The following is a 24,590-nucleotide window of genomic DNA, read 5'->3' as shown; positions in this document are numbered from 1 at the left end:
CTGTATGGTCCAGTCGATCTCAGAGATTATCAGAGCTAGAGACAATACCAAACGCTGACTAAGTTTATTTCATTTTATCGATAACTGCTCACGTTACATGAATGTCGATTCAAATCGATATCCGAAAGCAATGAGGTACAATCTTCCAATTGATATATTATATAGCGAGACATATTGATCAAGATTCATATAATTAGATCAGACACTAATTTTGTCAATCAAAACATTTTTGTGTTAAGCAAACTTAAATATCAGCGAGCCTTCAGTGCTTAGAGCATTTTAGCTTGTTTTATACTTGTTAAACTCTGTATTTTCATCGTGTCTTAATTAAATGCTAAGCTGCAAGCACAAAATGAACTTACAACACGTAACAATTGCAACAAGTTAAACTCCAGCGCTCATAACTTTGGCAGCCTCGAAGGGGGAAGAGCTTCAAACTCTGGCAACATGCCCATTCCACTCTGGTGGAATACACGTCATACATCTCAGCCTGTTGCTGACCTCCAGCGCTACGCTCATTGGCGGTATTTGCCTCGTCGTGCGTTGGCGTTGCCTCTTCTCGTTGTCGTTGCCCCTTGTCGTTGCCGCTGGGATCGTATCTTTGTTCGTTTCGTCCATCTGCCTCGTGTGTTGAGCTCGCATTGGCTGTCGTTATCTTTTGGCGTTCTGGCGGTAAATGCTGCAGAAGGCTGGTGCTATAAAAGCCGTCAGTCGAGCGCATTTTGGTGGCAATTCGAAAAGATACTCGCACCAGCAGAACACCAGCTAAACTGTTGAGCCAACTATCCTGTGGCAAGTGCATTAAAAGTGAAATTGAAGAAAAAATATAAACAAAAAACCGACGTATTTTTTGATATTCGAAACCGTTGCTGAAATAGTTGAATTCGCAAACAGTTTATCCAAAATGTGGTATATTAAATTAAGTTGGACTATCTTGGTGTTTGTGGTGCTGTTCACGTTTGTGACAGGTAAACATTTAAACATTTAGTTTCTATTATCATTTAAAATGTATAAATAGTTGCACAATATGTTTTTATGCAATTTACTCATAAAAGTATGCAATGTTTTAACAATTTACTACAAAATGTTTTTACTCACGCATTATCATTCAGATCAGCAAATTCGACAAGTTTAATTCAAAATAAATTTTAAAAAAATAAAATAAATAAATCTTAGCATAGAATTATAATGAAAAATACAAATACATAACTATATATCTATCTTAGACAATTCTTGATTCAAATTTTAGGAGCTCTTTTGAAAGTTTTCAAATTAAAGTCTAAATTATACAACGAAATTTTCATAAAATTATATTGACAACATATATGTTTGTTGGCTAACTAAAAAATAAATAAAACATTCAATTCCTGTTATTGCATTTGTTAATTATTGCAACTGGAACAAATTCGATGCGTATCTACGGCATATTTCTTCTTAGACTCTAAAAATTACTAAAAGTCTTAACAACCAATACGAGACAAGACACCAGCCTCAAAGTATGCCTTCCTATTAGTCAAAAATAACCATTAATTGTAAAAAAAGACAGAGCTCGTCGAGGAGATACTTTGAACCCAGCTTTTAAACACATATTAGGCTTAATGGTAATAGTTTGCTTAATATGAAAATATACTTTGGTTAAACAAATTTGCCTTCCTTATCCGGTTTTAATTACATTTGTGCGGTTGATCAGTAATAACAGATAAATTAGATAAATTAAAGCTGATATGCGTACAAAAAAGACTCAGCTTTTGATGCTGATAAATTTTATATATATGCTTCATTATACATATACTTTATTCTGCCATAACATCATTATAACAACTTTGACTTTTCTAATGGATACCGGGCATAAAAAGAATGTTGAATGGAAAACTCATGGAGAACATATGTAATTCTAGTTCAAGTGACGTTGAGTACATATTCAAATCCCATTTTATTTGTCAATGAGTCACTGCAAATTCGGCTTGGAATTTCACTCCATATCTGCAAATGAGCTGTCGGTAGAACGTAATCCGTATCAACAGGGCCATAAAATTGACCAACTACCTTATTAACACAGATGTTGTTGTTTCAATTTGTAAGGCGCATTATCTATTTTATGCACAATTTCCCGTTTGCCTTTTGATCGCCAGGACGGTATTGTTTCTATAATTTTCATATCGTCGCTTTGCGTTGTCAATTGCGTCGGTTGTCAGCCGACAACGGCATCCAAATATCAAATGCCAGCAAACACGCCCCAACGATTTTAATTGCAGTCGTAAATTAATCCAAACTGCGTGCCAAATAACACCAACAAGAACAACAACGACAACAGGAACTCCAGATGACACAGCGAAAAACGTGTGAACCACTCAAGCTGCAAATTGTTGCCACACTGCAGTTGTTGGTTGTGGGTCTGGCTTAGTTTGGGCTATGCTGCCACCTATCTATGGCTATCCAAGCGGCAACTGTCTTTGAAGTGACACAGAATTGGGCTAGGTTCAGGTTAAATTATGTATGCAAGTTGCAACCAATTCTTTGTGTCTGACAGATTGTTCTAATCTACTAGTTTTATTGCACATAATCGTTCAGATTTTTGGCTTGAGTTTAGTTATTCAAATGAATCAATCTGATGACATAATGTCATGAAATATCAGCAGGCATATAAATTAATTGTTGTTTTTCAATAAAAATGCAGATTTGTCGGAGAATATGAGTTTCTTCTCTGCTTTGTTCTACTTATAGACTAAACCAAATAGCTTAAATTTTTTAAATAAATACAAATAAATGGAATTTTTAATTACTTAACAAAATTCATGATTAATGTAAGCACATTTTTATGAAAATAAATAAAAACTTATAAGATGTTTAACAAAATTTGTGATTTATGTAAGAGGCTTTTTTAAACAATAAACTAATGCCGATTTAACTTCTTTTTTTCGTTTAACAATTTGAACACCATTAAATTTTTCTACAATATAATTTTTCACAGTTTTTATTAGTAAATTAAAAATAAATAATAATAATCTGTATTTTAATGAATTACATTAATCACATACTAATCGATTTTCTATCTGTTTTAATGAGAAACACTTTAGGAGTATTATTATTTTAATTTTGTATCTAATTAAATGCAAAGCATTTAAGCACGCAAGGCAGGCTGCGTGGAGGTTGTTGCTACTTTGAATCTTTTTTATAGCTGTCCACTTTCCAGTCAAACGTATAAATGTCTAAAGTTATTTTAAGATTGTTAACACAACAAGAATAGCCCGATGTTGCAACACTTTTAAATTACACGTTCGATCATTAAAAAAAAAACCATTACTTGGCATTTGAAAGCCAAGAGGGTGCACAATTACGACACTAACTGACCACAGAGCGTCACGAGTTGAGTCATTAAAGTGGATGGGCACGCTAATTAGACGCTTAGTAAAGGTCCTTACTCTCACTCTTGGTCTATTTTAATGACAGCCCTTCGATGAGGCGCCGTAGATCCCTTGGCATGAGCTATCTCTGATGGTCTGGGCCTGTCAACAATTAATCCATGGCTTAAGTAATTGACAAATGATTACACATTCGACATATGGCGGCCGGGTGAGGGGCGGCTGTCAACAGTTGATAGAGTCATCCAACCAAGTGGGCTCAATGCCCAATAGCAAGCATTTACAATTCTTATCAATGGGCTTATGCAAAGCGGACGGCAAGTGCAGCACATCTGTGGCATGAGGCTGCTGGCTAAGTTGCCAAGAGAGATTTGCTGCTGCTGTCCTTGCGTAAACTTTATGCTTTATGTCCCAGCTGCTCTTATGTTGACTGTTTGACGCCTCGTTGTGTGACATGTGAGCACAGGCACAAAGTCTTTTGTTGGCCATCCATTTGTGCGATTAGTTTTTGGCCACACAATGAAATGCAGCGCCAAGGACATTCCATAATGGCCCACACCCCTCACTAGCTTCAGCTACATCGTGTTAACCACGCACTTCTTGCCAGCTGAGTGCGGCGCTCTCAACGCATTACTCAGGTGCACGCTTATTACCTGAACTGTAATGGCTCGTATTTATCATAGGTCGTGACACAATACAACATACAACATGCAACAGTGCTGTGACGTTGTAGCAGCCGTAGCCGTGGCAACAGCAGTAACAATTACATTACAGCTACAGCATCCACATGAACTTCTTGGTTACCTTTATAAGCTATGCTGTTGGTCTTTCCTAGGACTCCCCCTGTGATGACCTGCTGACTGGTGGAATGAAGCTCTTTTCTATACCTTTTCAGAGAGTTTTTTATTTTGTGTTGAAGTTTGTAGTTCATTAAAGTAGACATCTCTTACACCTTGAACTATATCCATCTGTTTCAATGCGAACAGTTCCCGCTAGATGAAACTTGGAATATGTGCGTTATTTGGCTGCAAGTAGTACATATTTCAGAACACAATTGTATCACTATGTTATATAGCTCCAATAGGAACAATTACCCACTATATCATTTACCTCCAATATAAAATATGAGATACGTCTCCAACATGAGATATAGCTAAAATATGAAATAAATCTTCAATATGAGATGATTTCTTGCCTGAATCCTTTTTATTTATATTGATATCCACACGAATCATCGGTTGGCTTTTTATTTAACTTAAAGTCAAATAAATTAATGCAAATGAGCTGCGGTCTGTAAGGGTATATAATCTTTGGTGTGCTGTTGTTTCTTGTCTCCTCATAAATTCACATGCGGAGCTTAACTCTTCAGTGCCTTGCCAGAGTAATGATGCTGATGATGATTTATTTAGTAAGCATAATTTTATTTGCATTTACTTGCAGGCTCCTGCTTGGAATATGGACACTCGTGTTGGGGTGGTAAGTTGAGAGTCATTTTTTTGTAGTAAATATCGCTTTGTTTGCTCACTTTCTGTATCTGTATCTTTTGGTCTAGCACATGGCAAGCGTTCGGGCAACAGGGCGGCAATTGCAGCTAAACAGGTGGGATTTTATTATTATAACTAATTCCGATCTATGATGAAATAACACCACTAAGCCGTCATAAAGTAACACAATTGCACTGAACACATTATCGAACTAATCTTATCCACAACATGTACCCGTCATAAATTTATATATTTGCATTATATAATTCTTCTGTTTGTTAATTCGTGGAAAAAAACATCAATATACCGACTCTTCCAAATTATTCACTTCCATAACTTTGTCAAAACTGAATAGGTTCTTAAAAGCATTATCATTAGCATTTTAGTCATGATTGCAACTCTTTAGACATACTATCTACAATATAATTATATATATATAAGAGACACGATTTCCGCTCGACATTTCGGGTCGGCTTAGCTTTTATTTCGCTGACTTTATAATGAATTAAATTGTATTTTTCAATCATGCTAGGCTTTCTGAGAGTATAAAAATCAGAGTTATCTACAAGTACATTTGTCTGTCCTTCTCTCTGGTGAGCTTATTGCACAAAAAATGCAAAATTTAAATACCTTAATATGGCTATGCTTATGTGAGGTTTTTATATGGCATTATATTTTATTGGCGGTCAATTACAATGCAAACCAAATTCGCTTTTGTGCCAAGTTCTTCGTGTGGCATAGCCCTAAACTTTGAAGTATTTCAATTACTGATCAATTGATTGTATAGTATTAGGTTTGAGGGAGTGCTGATTTATCGCCAGTAAATGCTCCTGAGTCAGTCATTTATTAATTGTTGATCTAAGAAGGAAGGTCACGTGTGAATTGATATATCAGTATTTATATGTATTCGGACCAACAACAATTAAAGCTCGACTACAAGTTGGTTAGATAAGAGGAGTATGTTTAACTGGAGTTTAGAGGCTCTATTTATGTACTTGTTCCTGGTGGGTTCCCTTGCACAAGAGAAGGAGAAATATGTAGATGTAATCAATGAATAATATTAATCTGCAAACAAGTCAGATTCTTATACTCAATAAACTGATTCAACTCCGATTTTTCTGTGCCACAGCCCACACCCTACGCCGAGAATTTAGAGGAACAACTCTTCAACAACAACAACAACAAATAATAATGCAAATGGTGTTGATGACGAGAGCAATAAAATCTACAACTTGCCACTGACTGCAACCGACTTATCAGCTCAGAGTGTGGATGCAACGGCGCCGGAACGCAATCGTGATGTGAATGATGCGAAATGGACGCAACTGTTGCGTCAGCATCGCTATCAGCTGCGGCAGATGCAGCGTCAGTTCGATGCCAGCGATGCGGCAGAGAGTTGGCGCAAGTTGCAACAGGCGATGGCCGAGGCAGAGCAGCGGCAAGGACAACAGGGGCAGCAACTGCAACAGCAGCAGCAGCAGCAACAGCCGCTGCCCAACGGCGACTTCTTTGAACTCCAAAAGTAAACATTGACCGCAAAATGGAAGCCAGACACACACACACACACACACACACACACACACACACACACGTAAATTAAATGATGCCAGATAAGCAACAACAATTAAACGATATTTATTCCATCATTCGAGCATTCTGAACTCGTCTCTCATTGCATGCTGTGCGCCAATTAACAATTAACAATTAACATAATTAAAGAAATGAAAGACAAAGATCGCCGCTCGGCGAGCTGCACGCGAAAAGCTACAAGATAAATGCATAAATCTATTGTATAAATAAGCAAAATTAAATGAAAAATGAAAATGAAAATGAAAAAAAAAGGAAAAATGGAAAAAAAAAGTTTTGATATTTGTTCTTTTGAAGTACGTATTCTTTTTTATTATCAAAATCTAAATAATATTATTAATATTATTAATATTATTATCGTGCAATCATACATCAAATATGGTTTTTGATTTGTTCCTTAGTTTGCCCTTGAAAGACCAATACTGCGACATTGGCTGGATGCCGCAATATTGCCCAATTATATAAACTCACAAAAGTCCAATTCGTATTTAAATTACATTGTACTTAACCAATCGTTACTATAACCTATGCATAACATACGTTTTAATGATAACAAATAAAGCTTACAAGCTAATATGCAAAAAGGCCAATGCGACTCATTTCAAGAACTAAGCCTTGATTTTGGCGGGTATCTGGAAGCAGGCAGCATCGCCCTGCTTATCGCCCAGTCCCCAGTGTATCTCCAGACTGACTGTCGGATAAACGGGCAGTATCTTGAAGCTATTCTTGTACGTGTACGTCTCGCCCGCCTTGAGGGGACATCCCACCTTGTTCTCGCCGGACGCATCGTAGATGTGCGGACACGCACTGGTCCCATAGTAACCGGGGAAGGGCAAAGGCACTTCCAGAATAATACCCTGTATGTCCGAGGTGAGCTCGTTAAAGTCCCTCTCCGGCCGGATCTTCATTACGATGCTCGCCTCCGTATTTCGCTTCAGAATGCATTTGTTCTTCGGACAATTCGATATGGTCACATCTCCGGCGCCCAACGCTTTCGCTTTGGCTAAATATGAAAATGTATGAAAATGTGGCAATAAGTACGAGTTAACAATTATCTTCTTTGGCTCACATACATTTCGGGCATGACCTCACTTCGGTGGCCGTTGCAAGGCCGAACAGCGCCGCGACGCCAATCAAAAACAGCGCGGAATTCATCTTCATTTGGACTAAGCTGGGGGGTGTTGGAGGCGCTGAGGTGCTGAGGTGTCTGTAAGTGATTAAACACAAGTCGTTATAGGCTAAATGTGAGCAGCCAAACGCAGCGCATGCAAATGTTGTGTTCAGCTCGCTAATTGATTGCCAACTACTTTGGGGCCGGGCCAAAAAGCTTGGCTCACACCAAAAGTCAAATCAAAATAAACCGGTTCACTATTTGCGTTGCGAGCGAAAGATCGACCTTGACTCCAAAGCAAACCATAGCTCTGTGCAATTCACTTAACAATGAGCTGATGCTGTGTGGGAAATGACAAGTATCTTTCAGATACTTCAAAGTGGCCGGCGTTCAAATGACTTTGTTGCTTAAAAAGCTGACTTTTTTCCACATTTTTGTGTAGTTTCAGTAATAAAGATTTAATGCACTTTATGCAATTACGCATTAACATTTTAAGTGTCTATCTTAAAAGATACTTAGGATTTTTAATTGTGCTTGTAAGCAAGCAATTAACTCAAACTTAGCTGGAAATTGCCAGCATCTTTCAGTTGTATTTGTGAAGCGGCAATAAAAATTATTTGAATTTGTTTTTCAATTGTGTAAGTATTTGAAAACTGAAAAAAGTTTACAATTACCTAAGGTGAGAAGTTCAAACAGTTTTCTTTTGTGATAAAAATGTTTCAAATATATATATATTATATATATGTATGTATATGTGTATGTCAGATAAAAGCCTTTTAGATACATCTACATATCTGACAGACAAATCTTTTATAGTTTGAAAACGCGAGCATTTAAGATAATTAAAGATTTTGCAAAACTTAATTATTTCAAATTGAGCAAATTCCAAGACTTGAATGATTTTACTGCACAAACTTGATAACTTTACTTGTCTTGACAGAGTTGATAATATATACATATATATATAAAGCTGTCTAAAGTGCAAAAAACGGGTCAGTCGACTATTGGCATTTCGATATGTAAATTAAAGCGGTTTTCTGGTTATCAGGCGCTTTTTTACACTTCACTGTAAGATTGGATTAATTAATTAAACGTGGAAGAGAGATGGACAGAGACTTAAAACTCTTTAAACTACAACTAGAAGCACATGTACAATTGTTAAGATACTTTGTAGTTGCTTGCCTAAAATTAAAGCCTATTTTGTTGGCTCACTCAAACAAGTCAGTGCAACTAGTTTGTTGTCAGTTGAACAACTTGAAACAACACGATTACAACACAATTGTCTAGTTGCTTCCAAGTGAATTACTTTTTGTCACTGCGAGTATCTCAAACTTCAGGCGCGACTGATGAACGGCAACTGAGCGAATATCGCCCCAGTATAGAGACTATATGTATTTCTATCTATATATATATATATATATATATGTATGTGTGTATGTAAAGCTAGATCGTATCGATTGTTCGTCGGCTGACTAATCAAGTGATCTTATAGCTGACGCTATCCGATTTCTTGAACCTGCTTGGTATGCGTGTGGCATATACATATATATATACATAGATATATGTGTGTGTGTGTGTGTGTGTGTGTATACGCAATTTGAGCAATTGGTCGCTTCAGAGCTGGCTGTGCCCGGCGTACACAGATTTGCGTGCTTGGAGAGTGCTCTTCAATTGGGCGCATCCGTGACGTTCTGCTGCCAGTTTAATCAATCTCATTGTGAGACGATCTCTTTGGGTATATATATTTATTTACATTTTATTTGTGCTGTGTATCTGCTAGATGCGTTAATTGGCACACATTCTCTCGTCAGTTGTGTCTAGAAAACAGTGCAACTTGAAGTCAAGTCAAGTAAGTACTTCCCTGAAGCCTATTAAGGTCCGAGCACAACGGGGAAGTGCTAATCATTTGTCATGGCCAAAAAGCCTCCGATTGATACTAAAAGTTATCATTGAACACATACCATAAACCGACAGTCTCCCGATCTAAGCCAGACCCAACTCAACGATCATTATATAAACACATATTGACAAACGACTTAAATGCATATTTGCTATGCAAAGTAAATATTTATATTTCTTCTACATGTCTGTATTTATTTGAATAGAGCATTCAGTATGCGATCATTCAATTGAAAGATGTCCCACAATTTGCTCGTTCAACAGTTTTATTTAAAGCTGAGTAGGTAATAAAGTTATTATGTTTATAACCATTTGATTATTTTTAAGGGAGTCATTGTCGACCTTGAAAATTTATATTCTTCTTCACATACTTATCAATATAATGTAAAAAGACATCGATATAACTGGTTTTTTCTTTTTTGTTTTAACCAACAAGTTCTGGCCAACAGAATTTAGTGAGCTTAGAACCTTTAACCGATTATTATATTCGCTGAAAAAATTAAATATTTATTTTAATCTCCAACAAAAGTATTGTTTTTGGGCTTGTGAAATGTCTGTTTGTCTGACAAGCTAATAAGCCTAAATATTCAGGGGCGTAGACAGGGGAGTGATGCTGGGGAAAGGGGGTAGCTGCTCTCCACATAAACAGCCCAAAGAAAATCACAATAATTAGACTCAACTTCAGATGAGTTTTCAAAAAGACTTGGAAATCGTTTTAATTATTTGATTACAATCTTTGAATAATTGTTAAAATTATAATAAATGAAAATGACAATTTATATTAATAAATAAATATATATATATATTAATATTTATATAGATTTTTTCTTTGTTTTATTCACTTGCTGCTTTTCAAATAAGTTGATATTTGTTGCCAATTAACTTAACACAAATGAAGAAAGCTCAACTGACTGGCCCCCAATTAAGTTGAAGTCAGGAAATTAGTAAAAATATATTGTTAGACTAGCTTTAAGCTGGCCGCTGATTAATTTTTTTGCGTTTTATAGAACACTTTGTGTGGCGAAACTCATCCTGATTAATATGCAACGCGTGGCATTTGAAAATGTGTTTCAGAATATGAGCTGAAGCCGAAGCCGAAGCAAAAGGCAGGAAGTCAAATAGACTTTGGGGCGTGGCGCTGATGACGAGCACAACAGCTAATCGAACAGCTGATCGATCAGCGAACAATTTGACCATTTAGAAAGTCAGTTCGGGCTTCTTGTCTCGATCGTGGATCAGGAACAAAACATAAACAGAAAACAATCAAAACACTTTCCACTTTTCTTCGAGCTACTCACTTGGCTGATGTCTTTTTTGGGGCGACTGCTTCGATCACAGTTTGAAATGCAACTGAAAACTGAAAGCGAAAACTGCACCAGTTTTAAATGGGAGCTTGACAAACTGACTGAATGAAAACTCTACATTTCTGGACAAGTTTCTTCTTTACTCATCAATGTTTTTGTTGTTGCTGTTGTTGTTGTTGTTGCTGTTGTTGTTGTTCTTGCTGCTGTTGTTGATGAAAAGCGACTGAGCCGGTTTCAACGGTGCTTTTTTGTCGCCGTTTTACAAACATTACACGATATATATATATGTATATATATAAATATTTGTATGGGTTGTTATTTGATTTTGTACCCTGCACACATAAAGTGGGGTATATTAAGACTATAACAAAGTCTGCAAATGCACAATAATAATAGAAATAAATAATAATAATAATAATATTAATTATAGAAGTAATCCCAATAATGATAATAATAATAGTAATATTCATTCAAAATATGCAAAATGTTAAATTGAATAATTTAAAAACAATTTTGAAAAATATTGTGTAAAATAATATATATAACATTAACAAAAACAATCAAAGATCTATGATATATATATATAATAATAGAAAAAAACATAAATAAAAAAATATATTTAACTAATATACTCAAAGAGCTTTGTCATTTTTGTATAAAAACAGATCCAGTTGTGTTTCATGAGAGGTATCTTCTAGTCGATAATACTCGATTGGCACTGGTTGTTTTTCAGCTTATTTTTCTTTTTGTGAATTCACTACGCATGCGACAGAATTGAAAATTTCCGGCCTTTTGTGCAATCCACTCACAAATACAATAACCGAAACCTGCTCCATGTGTGTGTGTGTCTGTGTATGTGTGCGTGTGTGTGTGTGTGTGTGTGTCAATGTACAGAATGGCAACAAAAAAAAAAAGAATTTAAGTACCCAGTTGACATATAAATAATTAGCTAAATATAATTGTTGTAAGAGAAAACATGGTTTTCATTCTTAGCTAAATATTAACAGGAAAATCAAGCAAATTATGGGAAATGTTGAGTCGGCATTTGTATTTCTGTTTGAAAATGCTGATCAAGATTTTTATTGTTTTTTCTGAATTGCAACGGTAAAATACATTGGTTGATCGGAGATTAGCAGAAGACTTTCAGAAAGTTCTTCGGGTGACCTATAACCGCACAACCAGTTAAAAACGAGTTTAATTTCCAAAGTTTCTGTTTCTTCTTTTTATTCATTTTAATTGAGCATTTTTTCCCGCCAATTGATTTGAAGCTTGAAAGCGACAGTTGGGCTTGTGGCAAAAATTTAAACTAACAACAATGAGTTCCACAAAGCAGTGCAAAAGATAGCAAGCAGTGCTTATAAAATGCTACTTTGCTCTTTATTGCGTTCACATAAGTCAATTTGCATTCATGTTAATATTGAAATTTGTTCCAAATTGTATCTGAACATTGTATATAAATTTAATCTTCCGATTGAATGATTAGTGAATAATATATATAAATAATAATAAATGAATTGCCGAGATTACCGACTACAACTTAAATGATTTGTGATTTATATAAGCTCCGTACTCTGCTTGGCTGTTAAGCATAACATGCCCATTTAGAGTATAACATTTGCTGTTTCTAACGCTAACATTGTGCAACACTGTGAACCCAGCTGCAGTAAGAAGAAGACACTATAAGCAACAATATCGGAACGCGCACAATACACAATAAAAAATCAGAATATCGGAATATACACAATATTTTTTGCAGTGCTATCGAGTTAATTATGTGATCTTTTCTTCAGTGCTTCCGTCTCAATTCGCTAATAAATATCACACACAACACAGACGGGCCCAAGATGTGGGCAGCTGGCTGTAAACAATGCGAGCTGCAAGTGAATCAAATTGTGCACAATTAATATTAATATTATTATTGTTATTATTATTGGTATGCGCTGTACTAGTTGTCGGCTGTGGCGCGCACGATGAAACGCAGCGCAAGACAACAAATCCAAAAACAAACTAACAAGGCCAACAACACCAGCAACAACAATAATAAGGCGCAAATGCAAGAGGCAAAAACAAGAAAACGCCAAATAACATAACAAAACACACTGTGAGCAATTCGAGTGGCGAGTTGACGTCGTTGCCATTGCACTGCAGCAAATAATTAGTTGAATGCTTAAACAGACCAACTGTACATCATTCTCCCTCGCACCCTCTCTCATTAACTCACATAACTGTGCATAGCAAAGGAGCAAAGGAGTAGCAGCAACAACAACGACAACAATAAACAGCAAGCCAACAGAGGAACAGAGAACAAGCAACAACAGCGAAAAAAACAGGCAAACAACCACCGAAATGTCGTCGCTCAAGGTTGCCGTCAGGGTTCGACCCTTTAACTCGCGGTAAGTTGTTCGAATTCTGATTCGAATTCGGATTAGAATCGCAGCTAGTTCATACAAACATTTGTGTGTACGCCCCTTAATTCGCCTGTTGCGCATTCCAATTAGAATGTACAATGTAAAAAAAATCCATTCACCAAAGAAATACTTTTGCACTGCTGACGTTGCCAAGATTTTGGTTATTTCTCTTTTTTTCTTCTTTGTTTTTGGGCAACAAATTATGAGGCAAGCTGGCAATGTACTACGCTGGCCTAAACTTGCCCAACGGCTACTTAAAACCGCATTAAACATATTATTTTTTGTAGTCGCTTCGTTTGTGTGTGTTTCTGTGTGTGTGTGTGTGTGTGTGTGTGTATCTTGGCACAGTTAGTTGGCTTAAGCGCAGATTCAACGGATTTTTGGCAACAAAGAAGAAGCAGAAGCAGCAGCAGATGAAACTGTAATGATGTCATCCATCTTGCTCTCTGTTCAATAAAGACAACAAAGAAAACAGAGTATAAAAATCAATCCATCAACAAAAAACCTTTCCTTGTGTTAATTGTCCATGCAAATGATCTAATTATAGAGCTCTCCAGAGTAAAACACACACACACACAGTGACGTCACGTGCTCTTTGTTACCTATGTAACAGCCAATAAACACACACACACACAAACATATATATATATATATATATATGTGAATATGCATAGTTGATGTTTTGTTTAGCGTGAAAAACAAAATTTTAGCACTCATTTGCATTTGTGGCTTATACACTGAGCCAAATAAAAAATAATACATTTAATCTACATAATTAACGGGGAATGTTATTAAAATTGCTAGCATTTTAAATAAAATTTATACAGTTTGATTTTTTAGACATTTGTAAGTAAATAATTAGTTACTTTTTTGCCAAAAATACTTTCTTTTCTGACACATTTTTGATGATAAGCCAAACTATCTAATCTGTCATTTGCTTTGTTTATACAACAATCATTTTCGGCAATCAATTAAAGGCTAGTAAAATGTATATAATGTATTGCATTTTCCATAAATTAGAAATAGTAATTATCATGTTGTTGAAACAAAAACACTTCCTTACTATCTTCTGCTGTTGAACACCATAATTTATCTAGATATGAAAAGTTGGAATGTTTTGGTCAAAAGAGAACTCGACTACGAGATACCTTCCAATGCTAAAGAAGAGTTTACAGCCGATCAATAATATATTTTAGATGGCCATATCTTAATTTTTATCCATTTCCAAAATATTTATTATAATTACAGTCGTCCTTTTTTAAGTAAATAAATCGCAAACGGTTAAAAATAGCTTACCAATTTCTCCCACTGTATTCATGGAAGAGCGCTTCTCTCGAGTAATACAAAAAATAAATGAAAAAACAACAAATACAATTACCTATGCCTATGCACACATGTACTTATATAAAATTATATCCGAATTTGCGCTTGGCTTTTAGCTTTTGCACACACACATCACACACACACGCACACACAGGCACACACACACACGATCGCATACTCAAAAGTATTATGCATGGAATCATGAATATGTTTTGCACGCAAGTGCAAATCAAACAACTTCCATATTCATTATGAAGTTTCATAGCGCATTTTTTGTTTTTTTATTTTTGTATTTTGCATTTGTGTGAGTCAGAAATTTGGTCATAATCGAAAGCAGTGCAGCATTTGTTGATTTGCATGTATGTATGTGTTTGCTGGGAATTGAGGAACAAATCGGAGGGGCACAGATACAGATAAAGCGCATTGGGGAATGCGCAATAAACAGACTCAAAATGCTCGCGACAACAAACCAAGCCAAGCAGCAGATTAAAAAATTAAAGCCACTCGACAGCAATGAGAGAAGTGATAGATAGAGAGAAAGAGAGAGAGAGAGAGGCGAGAGCGAGACAGAGACAGAGACAGAGAACAATCCACACACAGTCACAGTCACAGCCGCATGCTACAAATGCCTGGTTGCAGCTGAACGCTGAAAGTGGAGCGTAAGCATGCCATCAGCAACAACAACAATGCCCCTTGAGCAATGAGCAATGAGCCCATATGAAAAGAGGAACGACCTAAAATTGTTGCTTTAAATGGGAACAAGACGCATGCAGATAATAAAAAATAGATGAATAAAAACCAGAATAAACTTTCATTCACGCCATGCCGAAGAATAGATACCCTGCACATATAGTGAAAAATGATTGAATCTGGCATGTAATATCTGATTTAAAGTCGAAATATTCTCTTATATTAAGTATAAAAACTCGATTGCTAAGATATAACCATTCATAACCCCGACATATTGAAGATCAACTGTAATAATTACATTAAGATCGGATGAAAATAAAAGAATTTGTTACCATTCTGACTGAAACTAAATAAGATAAATGTGAACTTTTTACATAAATAAATAAAATAGATATATATTATTATTGGTTACTATTCCAAAATTACCGATTGAAGAATAAAAATATGATTCACTATTTTATTGGCATGAATATATCTCGTGCTCGTTACAATCTCAATGACATAATGTGAATACCCTTTGGATGTCAGGGGACAGTGGTGCTGCGGGGCCATTGACTGAGTCATAGTGGCAAGTCTTTGAATTGGGTGGCATTTGTTTGCTGTTGTTGTTCTTGTTGCTGCCATTGGCACATTCAACTGTGGTGGGTGTAGCATGAACTGACGACGATGTCGCCGATGTCAACCGGTTACAACAGCCACTGCTCTCTGGTCAACTGTTTTTCTGTACGCGTTGTGTTTCTTAAGTTTTTCTCATTCGAAAACCGGAATCGTGTTTGTACTTTGCCGCCTGAGAAATCATGAGATTATGGCCTAGGGCATTACTTAACAGTTCTCGCGTCTAAAACCCATTTAAGATCATGCAAAGCGTCTATATTTAGTCAGATTTATTATTGAGTCGAAGTCGCAAAACAATGGCAACTAAATGGGAATTTAATGAGGCCCCAGGGAAAACTAAACACGATGACAAGTTGCTGGATTGTTGTGTACATGTTCGTGCTCGTCCGCTTATGGGGCCAAGGTTATTTGCGTATTGCGAGTATTGATTGACGTCTTCCCTTTTTATTAATTTTGCAGTGAAATTGATATGGACGCCCAGCTGATAATGGAAATGGAGGGCAAGAAGACGCGCCTCTTAAAGCCCCGATCCGTGCGCGATGCGGGTCGCGAAACCCAGCACGATTTCACCTTCGACTATTCATATTGGTCATTCGATGCGGAGGACTCACACTTTGCCACACAGGAGCAGGTGTACAGCGATCTGGGCAACGATGTCGTCGATTGCGCCTACGAAGGTGAGTTTGGTTCACATGTAGCCCCGGGCAGAGGGCAAAGCGTAAAGCAGTAGTTAATAATGATGACATCACATTTTAACCGGAGTTGACTAATTACTGCTCACAGTTGGGCCGTGACTTTGGCTGACTTTGTTGGCTGGTTGATAAAATGATGTCGGTGCCAGTCAGACACAAATTGTTTGGCACTTTGCAGAGCTTTGTTTACATTTTCTTTATGTTTTTGGTTTTCCTCTGTGGTCTTTGATGTGGATCTCGTCTGCTTAGCCCAAAATTTGCGCTGTGAACACACAAAATGCGTGTCTAAAAATAAGCATTCGCTTCGACTCGCTTCGCTTCGTTTGCCTTCAATGAACATGCAAATTTCCGGCTAACTCCCTGAACTCCACCCCCTCCCCACCCCTTCTCGCTCCCCCTTATAGCTTTACCAGCTCTACCTGGTTGATGCCCCACTGGTTTACTGCTGATTGATTGTTGACATGACTCAACACGTGCCTGGCTATGATTTTCACCAGTGCGTAATATTTTAGGCGCTTTCACTCAACAATCAAACAAAAAATAAAAAAAAAAAACAAGCAAAATAAAACACAAACTGTAACAAAAGTCTAATTTCTTTTATTGCAAGCGCAAAAACAAAAGCCGAAAAATAACTTTCGCCCACAAGTGCAGAAAATGCCAAGCGGAATGGAACAGCAGCTGTTTGTTGTCTGCATTTAGCTGTTGTTATTGTTGGTGTTGCTGCTGTTGCTTTTACTGCTGCAGCCTGGCACGCTTTCAATATAAAATTACCCGGCCAAGATTGGCCGACTGCGAATGACAAAAGTTGCATGAACACGAGTCAACGATGTGAAAAAACGTAAACAAAGCCAAAATGCATGCAAAAAAAAAACATTTGATTTCGTTGCACTGAAGTTGAAATACTCTTAATAGTATTAGTAGTAAGAGATATGGTCAGCTGTTTTTGGCCAGCATTGTGTTAGCCTGTTGGCTATCAATGGCATTACAATCAAAGTAGTAAACTTGTTATCTTTATGAACAGTAAACAATCAAATTATGTCATTCAAAAGTGATAAGCAGTAAAGCTTTTATCAAATTATATCACATTATGAATGAATGCACATTTGTATTTGCTGAGTCTGATTCAGAGGGGTTTGCGAAAAATATATGTTTATGCTTTGAACCCATTCAAAATGTGTAATAAAATATAAAGTTTATATAGTAAAAGTATAAAAACGCATGAAGTATTTATATTCTTGATCAGCAACAAAAGCTGAGTCATGTTCATCTGTAAGTCTGAATGAACTACTCGATCTCAGAGATTATGAGATATAAAGACATAAAAATTTGAATATAAGTTATCGTATATGAAATCATTTTACACACAATTGTTGAGATGTTGTCTTCCAATTAATATTATATACACTGACATATTATTTATCAAAGGAATCGCAGATTTTGTAAACCAAAAGGATTATTTCATGTTGAACAAAATAATATGAGCAAGCCTACCATGTATTTGAAAGTCAAAGTTCAGAGTATCGTCTGGTCGAGCTTCTCGACTAGAGCATCCCAACTTGTTTCTAAAGCAGAAATAAATATTTTTTTGAATAATTCGAAAGATTTTAATTATTTATATAGTCTTATATGGATTTATTTAGCAGCACATCTTAGCTATAATTATCTGCAATATAATTAATGCAAATGCCGCTTTCATGGCATGGTTACATAAGTCAGGGCTTATTCAGAATACCCAATGAGAGCAATGTGTATATAGCAATAACTGCAAGTGATGTCCACTCGCACAGTGGGTTGGCAGGGGGATGTCGAGAGTATGACTTTGAACAGTCGTTGTACGTGTGGCTGACTGGCTAAATGATGCAGCGACTTGACAGTGCTTTTGTAGTTGTTGATGTCTGTTATTGTTAGTTGTTGCAGTTGCTGTTGTTACTTTTATTATTTGTGCTGTTGTTGCGCCACTTGTGCGGTCTCCGATGACGCCGTCGAAGAGGCCCATTCAAGCAATCTCTTGGCTAAAAGGCAAACCCAACGGCAATTCAAGCTTTTGAGATAGTATTTAAACCATGTGCCGACCATGCGGCCGCCCAACGGGTGGGTTCATCTGTCGCCTCCGTCTGACTGACACTTGAGCTGCAATTACAGTAAAAGTGTTTTAGCCAACTCAGGTTTCCTTTTCCATTTCCATTTACATTTATGCAATGGTCGCGTCTGTTGCGATCTGCACACAATTAAGTAAATAAGCCTTAAAGCTCATGGGGAATGAAATCGATTCGATGAATACAATAAGGATTTTTATTATATTGCTAACTATTACAATTATTTTCGGTGACTCATATTATGAAATCACAGCCAGGTGAATGTGTGTAATCTGTTGATTACTAATTTGACCATATATCTTGCTATGCAGTACGAAATAGTATTCGAGACCACATCGATAGTTTTCTATTGATTGAGTCGGCATTGAGTATAATTTGTGAATGACGAAACTTTTCCTTCTAATTATACCTCAAAATATTAAGTTAAAATGTAAGTCTTTCAAGGCAATAAAGTAGTTAATCTTATTTATATATTTTCTATTTCCAATGAGTTGTTACCATTTTAATTCATTTATTTGATTAAAAATTTACTTATCCATTAAACATAAATCTACAAAATCAAAATATATATAACTTAACTAGTCTATTACGGCTGTGGCGTCATTTCGTTTCTGCTGAATAGATATTAAGGTTAAAGTTTTTTATTTGACTCAATTCTCATGGTTAATACTAACCCATTTATAAGTGCATATTTATTTTGTATCTCATGGATATCTTGAGTAACAAACTGCCGCACATGAGTCACGGTTCGCAGTGTTGCTCATGTAGTATTAGGCAATGCTGCCATTGCATGCAACAAGTGGATTGGCAAGCAGCGATGCAGCAAATTATAGCTGCAGCCCTTTACCTCTTTAAATTGGCCATAAAAAGTGGTATTCACATGCACTTTACTGTTGTTGACAGGTTACAATGCCTGCGTCTTTGCCTACGGACAGACGGGCTCGGGCAAGACGTTCACCATGATGGGGACGCCGAGCAATCCGGGCCTGATACCGCGCATTTGCGAGGAGCTGTTCACGCGCATGCGCATCGGTCAGGAGTCGGGCACGGGATATCGCACGGAGGCCAGCTACCTGGAGATATACAATGAGCGGGTCAAGGATCTGCTGTCGGCACAGAGCACGGGGCATGCGCTACGAGTGCGCGAACATCGCACCCAGGGGCCCTATGTGGAGAATTTATCGCAGCATGCCGTCTCCGACTTTGAGGAGATACAGGTGAGTGTTTGGCCAATAAATTTAAATGAAAACCCAACTGATGATATTTTTTTGGCAGGAGTGCATTGCTCGTGGAAATGCGCACCGCACCACGGCCAGCACCAACATGAATGACACAAGCAGTCGCAGTCACGCCATCTTCACGATTACCTTTGTGCAGGCCGTCTTCATGAATGACATGCCAAGCGAGACTGTCTCCAAAATACATCTTGTCGACTTGGCTGGCAGGTGCGTTATTAGACCATGAAATTGTCATGTGTCCACTGAACATGATTTTTTCTTTTCGCAGTGAGCGTGCCAATGCAACGGGCGCAACGGGACAGCGGCTGAAGGAGGGCGCCCACATCAATAAATCTCTGGTGACGCTGGGCAGCGTCATCTCAGCACTGGCGGAGCAGTCGAGTGCCGGCAGCGCGCAAGTGTCTTCTTCTTCGCTGGCAACCACACCGAATGGCGGGACGAAGCGTGTGCTCTACATTCCGTATCGGGACTCCATACTCACCTGGCTGCTGAAGGACAGTCTCGGCGGCAACAGCAAGACAATTATGATAGCGGCACTGTCGCCGGCGGATTGCAACTACAGCGAGACGTTGAGCACATTGCGATATGCGAATCGTGCCAAGAATATCATCAACAAACCGACGGTGAATGAGGATGCCAATGTGAAGTTAATACGCGAGCTTCGCGAGGAAATCAACAAGCTTAAGTCGATGTTAACCGGCGATATTGTAAGCAACGCTATATTGTCAGCATTATATATACCTGTTAAATTTGAGTATTACTCTCTTTATTAGCAATCGTTGCAACCCTCGCTGAAAATGCTGGCCGATCTGCAAAAGAAGGAGGCACAGGAGAAAGTCCTCACGGAGGAGTGGACGGAGAAATGGAAGGTCGCCCAGTCCATATTGCAGGAGCAAAAGAGTCTCGGACTACGCAAATCTGGTGTGGGCGTTGTGCTCGACTCAGAAATACCGCATTTGATTGGTATACACAACGATGTGACGACTGGCGTCACCCTGTATAGCCTGAAGGAGGGCGAAACGCGCATTGGGACAGAGGATGCGGAGTTGGCACAGCACATTGAGCTGATGGGCGATGGCATAAGACCACAACACTGCAGCATTGTGCTAAAGGGGGGCGTGGCCACGCTACATCCGTGTTCGCAGGCCCAGTGCTGGGTGAATGCGCATCTCATCGATGAGCCCAAACAGATCTCCCAGGGCGATATCATATTGCTGGGACGCACTAACATTTTCCGCTTCAACAATCCCACCGAGGCAGAGAAACTGCGCAAAGATCTAAATCGCTCGCAGTTGGATATGTCGCGTCTGTCTTTGATTACCTCGTCACGGGAGAATTTGCTCTCGTGCAGCACCTATGTGGACGATGATGCCATGACGGGCAGCACCTCGTCCTCGTCTAAGCGATCTGACCGGCAGTATTATCCACAGCGTCCAATGTCACGCGATGATCCCGAGTTGCAGGATGAAAACCGCAAAATACTAGACACGATTGAGAATGCACTCAAACAACTGAATGTGGTTAGTACAATAAAATATATCTAATTCATCTTTGACTATGACATATTGATAGTAGATGAAAATATATTCAATTGATCATGAGTTAAGCAGATTATCTAATAGTGGTGAATTATTTACAGGAACGCGTTCAGATGCATGATCAGTACAAGACCAAGGTGCGGAAGCTAACCGAGGAACTGAAGCGCCTGGAGCTGGAGAAAATTGATGGCATGGAGGTGTTGAATTGCCGCGAACAGGAGCTGTTTGCCCGCAAGGACATGTTGCTCTGGGAAAAGAATAACGAAAAAGTTCAGGTACGGTCTTCCGATTCAATTAAATGCTGCATGTATCGATTTAGCTACGAATATGTTTATTTCGCATGTGCTTGTTATGTGATTTCGTCTGGCTTGCATTATGATTTTGGTTTCTTTATGGTTTTTTGTTCGTTTGATTTTCGTTTTAGATCGACATTGTGTGTAGACAAATTTCAGCATTTCAAACGCAGCTCGACTCAAAGAAACGCGATTTCTCAGAGTATGTAGCGAAAGAATTACAGGAGCTGCATGATTGTGGCAAACTTGACGAGGTTTGTTCGTTATCTTTTTCAACATCATTTGCGTAGAGCTTAGACTATTCTCAAATAGAACATCAATTAAATTACTTATTTGCTTACCAAGTTATTTGATTGCAATTGCTCCTTTACAGATGGGTGTAAAAATCGAGGAAGGCACTCCGTTAAATGATGAACTACTGCTGCACGTCTCCGAATCGTTGGATTTGTTTGCTGCGCAGTTCATCAAGGATACGGTTCGAAGAAATGTAAGCTCTAACAATTTAATGTTATATCTACCTTATTGACTTAAAAACCCCTTTGCAGAATGAAGAGATACGCAGGCTGGACGAGCAAATCGCCGAGAAGGAGCGCATACTCAATGCCAGCACCACTAAAATAGCTAAAGTCGATGAGACCATGCTGGAAATACAGGGGCAATTGGACCTTTTGCGCCAGGAGCGAGCTGACAGTGAGCAAGAGTCCCAGGCAATGAGAGCCAAAAAGCAGAGCATGCAATTGCAGATGACAAGTGCTAATGATATGGATGATGTGTCCAAATCGGACACCTATGAAACCTGTGATACTTTCCATACGGCGCACTCCGATTTCTCGCTAATGTCATCGCCCACCATCACGGAGGGTCAGCAGTCGCCGCTGAGCAATTGCTCGTGCGAGGCCGATAATGAGGCGGACGACACGCGTAAGGATGACTTATCGGGCAGCAGCGAGGATGCTTCGCGCACATGCACTGCGGGTCCCAGCAGTGGCAGTGGCAGCGGAAGCACTTCTGTTCCACACAGCTCACAGGCAATCATGAGTGACAGCGGTGTCTGCTTGGACAGTCGCAATCAGCAAAGCATGATCCCAAATGGAGCTGGCAGCAACTACAGAAACACTATGCGCACCAGCGATGAGGAGACGGGCTCCTGTTCTTCCTGTGAACTCGGCAGAAGCACAGGCATGATGCGCTCCCATTGCCCATTGCTTGCGCAGCGGCGCAAAATTGCCTCCCGAAAGGCGTTAATTATGAAGAATCTCGAAACGGATCTAAACAGGGCTCATCTCGATGAGCAAATAGCCATTTTGCAAGATCTGCAGCAGACCTACATGCAAATGGAACAGGAAATGCTGCAATCAGTGGAGGATCGTGAGTCGCATGCTCAGTGTTGTGCGGGTGAGCTGGCGTGCTCAGTTAAGCGCTCCAGAGTGATGAGTCCAACCAGCATGGAGGAGTCCACCTCACAAATCTTTTCACCCAGCATGACAAGATCTTGTCCGTCAATGAGCGAGTTTTGTAAGTTGCCGATTACACTAAAAAAAAAATCCTTAAGCTGACTTGTATCTTTTTATTCACTTAGCCGAAGGCGAACACTTTATTACCATACCAAGTTTCGTGATGCGCGGAGCAGGCAAACAAACCCACTATGAGTATGAGGTGCGCATTGCCCTGTCCGATGGCAAACTGAATATTCTGCGTCGCTACAGTCGCTTCCGGGAGCTGCACTTGTGCATGAAGCATTGCTATGGTGCAAAGGTAAGTCTTTTAAGTTTTGTATTAATTCACTATCAGATAATAATTTTATTGATTTCACTCTTGTCTGTAGATCTCTGCATTGCCTTTTCCACGCCGTGAATTATTCGCCTCGAATAGTGAGCCGGTGGCCAAGCATCGTCGCCGTTTGCTGGAGCTCTATTTGCGTCGTCTGTTTGTCGTCTGCTCCAAGATACCGCAGTGTCCAATTTATGAGGGACCGGGGGGACCGGGCCTCACGCGTGCCTCTCTCGGTCAGCTGTCGTCTTTTTTCAAGAAGGGCCTGTTCGAGAACGGAAAGCACGGGACGGGATAATAGTTAACCTACTGCTGAATTATCTCCTGCCTACAGTGTGTCTATTAATATATTTATATTATCTGCTAAGCTATATGAACTACGATATGGACCTGTTTTAAGTAGCTAGCCGAAGAAATTATAATAATGTGTACTCAATCAAATATGTGTAAGATCTTGTATGTTATGTAAGACCACCAGTGTCCTTCCAATCTGTTATATATTCTTCTATAATCAATGTATAGAGCTTTACCTTAAACTAATTGTAAACGGAACTGCCAATGGCATTATAGTATCTTTGTATTCTACATAGAAGAACCAAGTACATACATACAAACATACATATATATATATATGTATATTATCTCATCTCAATGGTTGAGAATTTTTAATAAGCTTTGTTGGTTTGTTCGTTGGTGGCGTATTTTAAAATAGCAAATTTTTCACTAGTTAAATATTGTATACTAATATTGTGTTTATGTGGAACTTCCATAAGTTATTCCAGTTATTCAGTCTGTGATTATCAATTGAAAGTTATATGACAACATCTAAACATCCAAACAAACATAACGTAACTGAACATTTCACGAGTATATACAAATCCAATAAATTAGACGTAGGCTAGCGATAAATATAATTGAACACTGATGGGTCATGGGTAGGCTGATGTTTAGCAGTAGGTGATAAGCAATATATAGCATATAAGTAATCATAAGCTGATCGTCGCAATTACTTTACACTAATTATGAGTACAACTAACAGCAAAAAACATTAAATGTTAATTACATACAAATCTAGGATAAGCGCTTAGCATAATGATAACTGATCGTTGAAGTTGCTCCATTGCAATTACTGAAACAATAATAGTCTAAATGTTTAATAAAAATCATTTCATATGTAAGT

General features: G+C 38.3%; 3 protein-coding genes across 7 annotated transcripts; 2 read left to right on the top strand and 1 right to left on the bottom strand.

Annotated features, from left to right (window-relative positions):
• Positions 1 to 772: 772 nt before the first annotated feature.
• Positions 773 to 6,431, top strand: LOC116805789 (neuropeptide CCHamide-1). The gene is given in 5 exon segments (XM_032740153.2): positions 773 to 968; positions 4,803 to 4,838; positions 4,915 to 4,961; positions 5,976 to 6,028; positions 6,030 to 6,431. Coding segments are annotated over 5 exon segments (543 nt in total). The 5' UTR covers positions 773 to 904; the 3' UTR covers positions 6,373 to 6,431.
• Positions 6,432 to 6,909: 478 nt separating this feature from the next.
• Positions 6,910 to 10,790, bottom strand: LOC6570797 (ecdysteroid-regulated 16 kDa protein). 4 transcript variants are annotated; one of them, XM_043214835.1, is made up of 3 exons: positions 10,742 to 10,790; positions 7,507 to 7,640; positions 6,910 to 7,436 (listed from the first exon to the last, which is right to left on the bottom strand). In XM_043214835.1, the coding sequence occupies exons 2-3, from the start codon at positions 7,592 to 7,594 to the stop codon at positions 7,042 to 7,044; spliced, it is 483 nt and encodes a 160-aa protein (XP_043070770.1). In that variant the 5' UTR covers positions 7,595 to 7,640; positions 10,742 to 10,790; the 3' UTR covers positions 6,910 to 7,041. The 4 variants fall into 4 exon arrangements, with proteins under 4 accessions (XP_043070770.1, XP_032598137.1, XP_001997007.1 ...); XM_032742246.2 differs by lacking the exon at positions 10,742 to 10,790 and adding an exon at positions 8,851 to 8,910; XM_001996971.3 differs by lacking the exon at positions 10,742 to 10,790 and adding an exon at positions 8,727 to 8,853.
• A 1,617-nt stretch (positions 10,791 to 12,407) lies between these two features.
• LOC6567941 (kinesin-like protein Klp98A) lies at positions 12,408 to 24,590 on the top strand. 2 transcript variants are annotated; one of them, XM_001994252.3, is made up of 12 exons: positions 12,408 to 13,140; positions 16,243 to 16,460; positions 19,475 to 19,788; positions 19,847 to 20,016; positions 20,078 to 20,516; positions 20,583 to 21,329; positions 21,449 to 21,622; positions 21,772 to 21,894; positions 22,014 to 22,127; positions 22,186 to 23,155; positions 23,220 to 23,395; positions 23,466 to 24,586. In XM_001994252.3, exons 1-12 carry the CDS (start codon positions 13,094 to 13,096, stop codon positions 23,706 to 23,708), a joined length of 3,735 nt encoding a protein of 1,244 aa, XP_001994288.1. In that variant the 5' UTR covers positions 12,408 to 13,093; the 3' UTR covers positions 23,709 to 24,586. The 2 variants fall into 2 exon arrangements, with proteins under 2 accessions (XP_001994288.1, XP_032595788.1); XM_032739897.2 differs by lacking the exon at positions 21,772 to 21,894 and having other exon boundaries at positions 23,466 to 24,590.

This window comes from Drosophila grimshawi, unplaced genomic scaffold (assembly GCF_018153295.1).
Source record: "Drosophila grimshawi isolate 15287-2541.00 unplaced genomic scaffold, ASM1815329v1 contig_311, whole genome shotgun sequence".
Lineage (NCBI taxonomy): Eukaryota > Metazoa > Arthropoda > Insecta > Diptera > Drosophilidae > Drosophila > Drosophila grimshawi.
Note: the sequence above shows the minus strand (reverse complement) of the source record. Positions and strands in the feature narration are given on the sequence as shown.

Excerpts from the sequence above, each read along its gene's own strand:
- LOC6570797 (XM_043214835.1), bottom strand. The coding sequence starts at position 7,594 with ATGAAGATGAATTCCGCGCTGTTTTTGATTGGCGTCGCGGCGCTGTTC. Across the intron at positions 7,437-7,506 it reads AGTGAGGTCATGCCCGAAAT|CCAAAGCGAAAGCGTTGGGC; the intron begins GTATGTGAGCCA and ends TTTCATATTTAG.
- LOC6567941 (XM_001994252.3), top strand. The coding sequence starts at position 13,094 with ATGTCGTCGCTCAAGGTTGCCGTCAGGGTTCGACCCTTTAACTCGCG. Across the intron at positions 21,623-21,771 it reads AGAATAACGAAAAAGTTCAG|ATCGACATTGTGTGTAGACA; the intron begins GTACGGTCTTCC and ends TTTTCGTTTTAG. Across the intron at positions 23,396-23,465 it reads AGCATTGCTATGGTGCAAAG|ATCTCTGCATTGCCTTTTCC; the intron begins GTAAGTCTTTTA and ends TCTTGTCTGTAG.